We start from the raw sequence: 2,011 nt of genomic DNA, 5'->3' as shown, positions 1-2,011 counted from the left end.
AACAACTCCATTGTTTGTTACAAACAACTCGATTGTTATAAACAACCCGATTGTTTGTTACAAACAACTCGATTGTTATAAACAACCCGATTGTTTGTTACAAACAACCCGATTGTTACAAACAACCCGATTGTTTGTTACAAACAACCCGATTGTTTGTTACAAACAACCCGATTGTTTGTTACAAACAACTCGATTGTTTGTTACAAACAACCCGATTGTTTGTTACAAACAAACCGATTGTTTGTTATAAACAACCCAATTTTTTGTTATAAACAACCTGATTGTTGCAAACAACCCGATTGTTTGTTATAAACAACCCAATTTTTTGTTATAAACAACCTGATTGTTACAAACGACTCGATTGTTACAAACGACTCGATTGTTTGTTACAAACAACTCGATTGTTTTTGTTACAAACAACTCGATTATTTCTTTTAAAAACAACCTGATTTTTATAAACAACCCGACTGTTATAAACAACCTGATTGTTTGTTATAAACAACATGTTGCCAGACAACAAACATTTGGTCTTAAGCTGTCAGCTGGAAACAGCAGCTTCTGCCTGCCTGACATTTTTCAAGAAAACATTTGTGACCTGTCACATCAAAATGAGGATTAAGTCTAAAAGTGGGATGTGGAGAAATAGGTAAATAGTATTTTGATTAAAACGTTTACAAAAATTGCATTCTGTCAAAACATGAATAAATAACATCAATATATCATTTGAATGAACTGTCTGAAGAACGTTTTTAAACAGTAGCAACAAAAAACCTGATTTTGAGGGAAAATGCTTTAACATTTTGAGATTTTTCCTGTGAGCTACAAAGGTTTTGTTTCTTTTCAGCTGGGAAATCTCAAAATTCAAATTTAATTTGATGTTTCCTCTTTAAAAGAACATTAAAAATTCCTCATTAAAATTACATATAATTAGGATTCAGACCAAGTATTAATGTATCATCGTAACCAACAAACTAAGAAATGCATTTACTTTTATCAGAATGATCCAGGTATCAAAATGTATCTTTTAAAGTCAGGAATCTGAAAATCTGATCAGGTCATTTTGACCAAATATAACTTGATCCTCATTTCGATATGAGGGGTCACATTTAAAGACACAGACGAGCAGCTTCATCAGAAATACTGGACTTTAACCAGAACCAGTTCCCATCAGGTCCAGCAGGTTACAACCAGAACCAGTTCCCAGCTATGGAAGGTCCAGCAGGTTGTGTTTAGCATAAAGTTCTTCTGTGATCTGGTACACCTCAGAGATGAGAGGCACCGCCTCCCCCAGCATGGCCACCACCTGCTCAGGTGGGCCCACGTTCATGATGTCAAAGAAAGCCGGCCGTCCGGGCAGAACCAGAAAAGCCATGCCCGCTAACTTACGCACCATCCACGGGTGGTGCTGGGCCAGAGACTCGTTGTAGGCCTCCGAGCACATGACGGACGTCTTGCCGTCCTCGGTGCTGATCCGGAGGCGCTCCAGGAAGAGCTCGAGCCACCTGAGAGCACGGTGCAGTCTGAGCAGGGTGCGGCAGCCGGACTGCGGATGGACGCCGGTCATGGTCAGGTCCACCTGCTGGTTCTGTAGCTCGTACTGGACCATGGACTGAACAGTGACGTACTGAGAGCTGTTGGCACCGTTCATGAGGCCCACCAGGATCTGGACCTTGCTGACAACATCCCTTGTGATGAAGCCGAAGACGCTCCCTAGGCTGTTCAGGAACCTGCGGGGAGAAAACCACACTGTGAGCAAGTTTATGATGCTGACAGGATGAGAAAACAAACCTCCTGTCCTCCTACAGGAAGGTCCAACAGAACCAGAGTCTGATCCAGAGTCTGTCCCAGAGCCAGAATCTGTCCCAGAGCCAGAGTCTGTCCCAGAGCCAGAGTCTGTCCCAGAGCCAGAGTCTGATCCAGAGTCTGATCCAGAGCCAGAGTCTGATCCAGAGCCAGAGTCTGTCCCAGAGCCAGAGTCTGATCCAGAGTCTGATCCAGAGCCAGAGTC

At 42.7% G+C, this 2,011-nt stretch overlaps 1 protein-coding gene across 1 annotated transcript; it reads right to left on the bottom strand.

The window, feature by feature from the left end:
- Positions 1 to 711: 711 nt before the first annotated feature.
- On the bottom strand, positions 712 to 1,730 carry cptp (ceramide-1-phosphate transfer protein; the record flags this gene model as incomplete). Its single annotated transcript, XM_014034234.1, is given in 1 exon segment — positions 712 to 1,730. A coding segment is annotated over 1 exon segment (523 nt), but the record flags the coding sequence as incomplete, so codon positions are not given.
- Between the last annotated feature and the right edge of the window lie 281 nt (positions 1,731 to 2,011).

This window comes from Austrofundulus limnaeus, unplaced genomic scaffold (assembly GCF_001266775.1).
Source record: "Austrofundulus limnaeus strain Quisiro unplaced genomic scaffold, Austrofundulus_limnaeus-1.0 Scaffold2017, whole genome shotgun sequence".
Taxonomy (NCBI): Eukaryota; Metazoa; Chordata; class Actinopteri; order Cyprinodontiformes; family Rivulidae; genus Austrofundulus; species Austrofundulus limnaeus.
The sequence above is the reverse complement of the archived record's forward strand: the minus strand, read 5'-3'. Positions and strand labels throughout refer to the sequence as shown.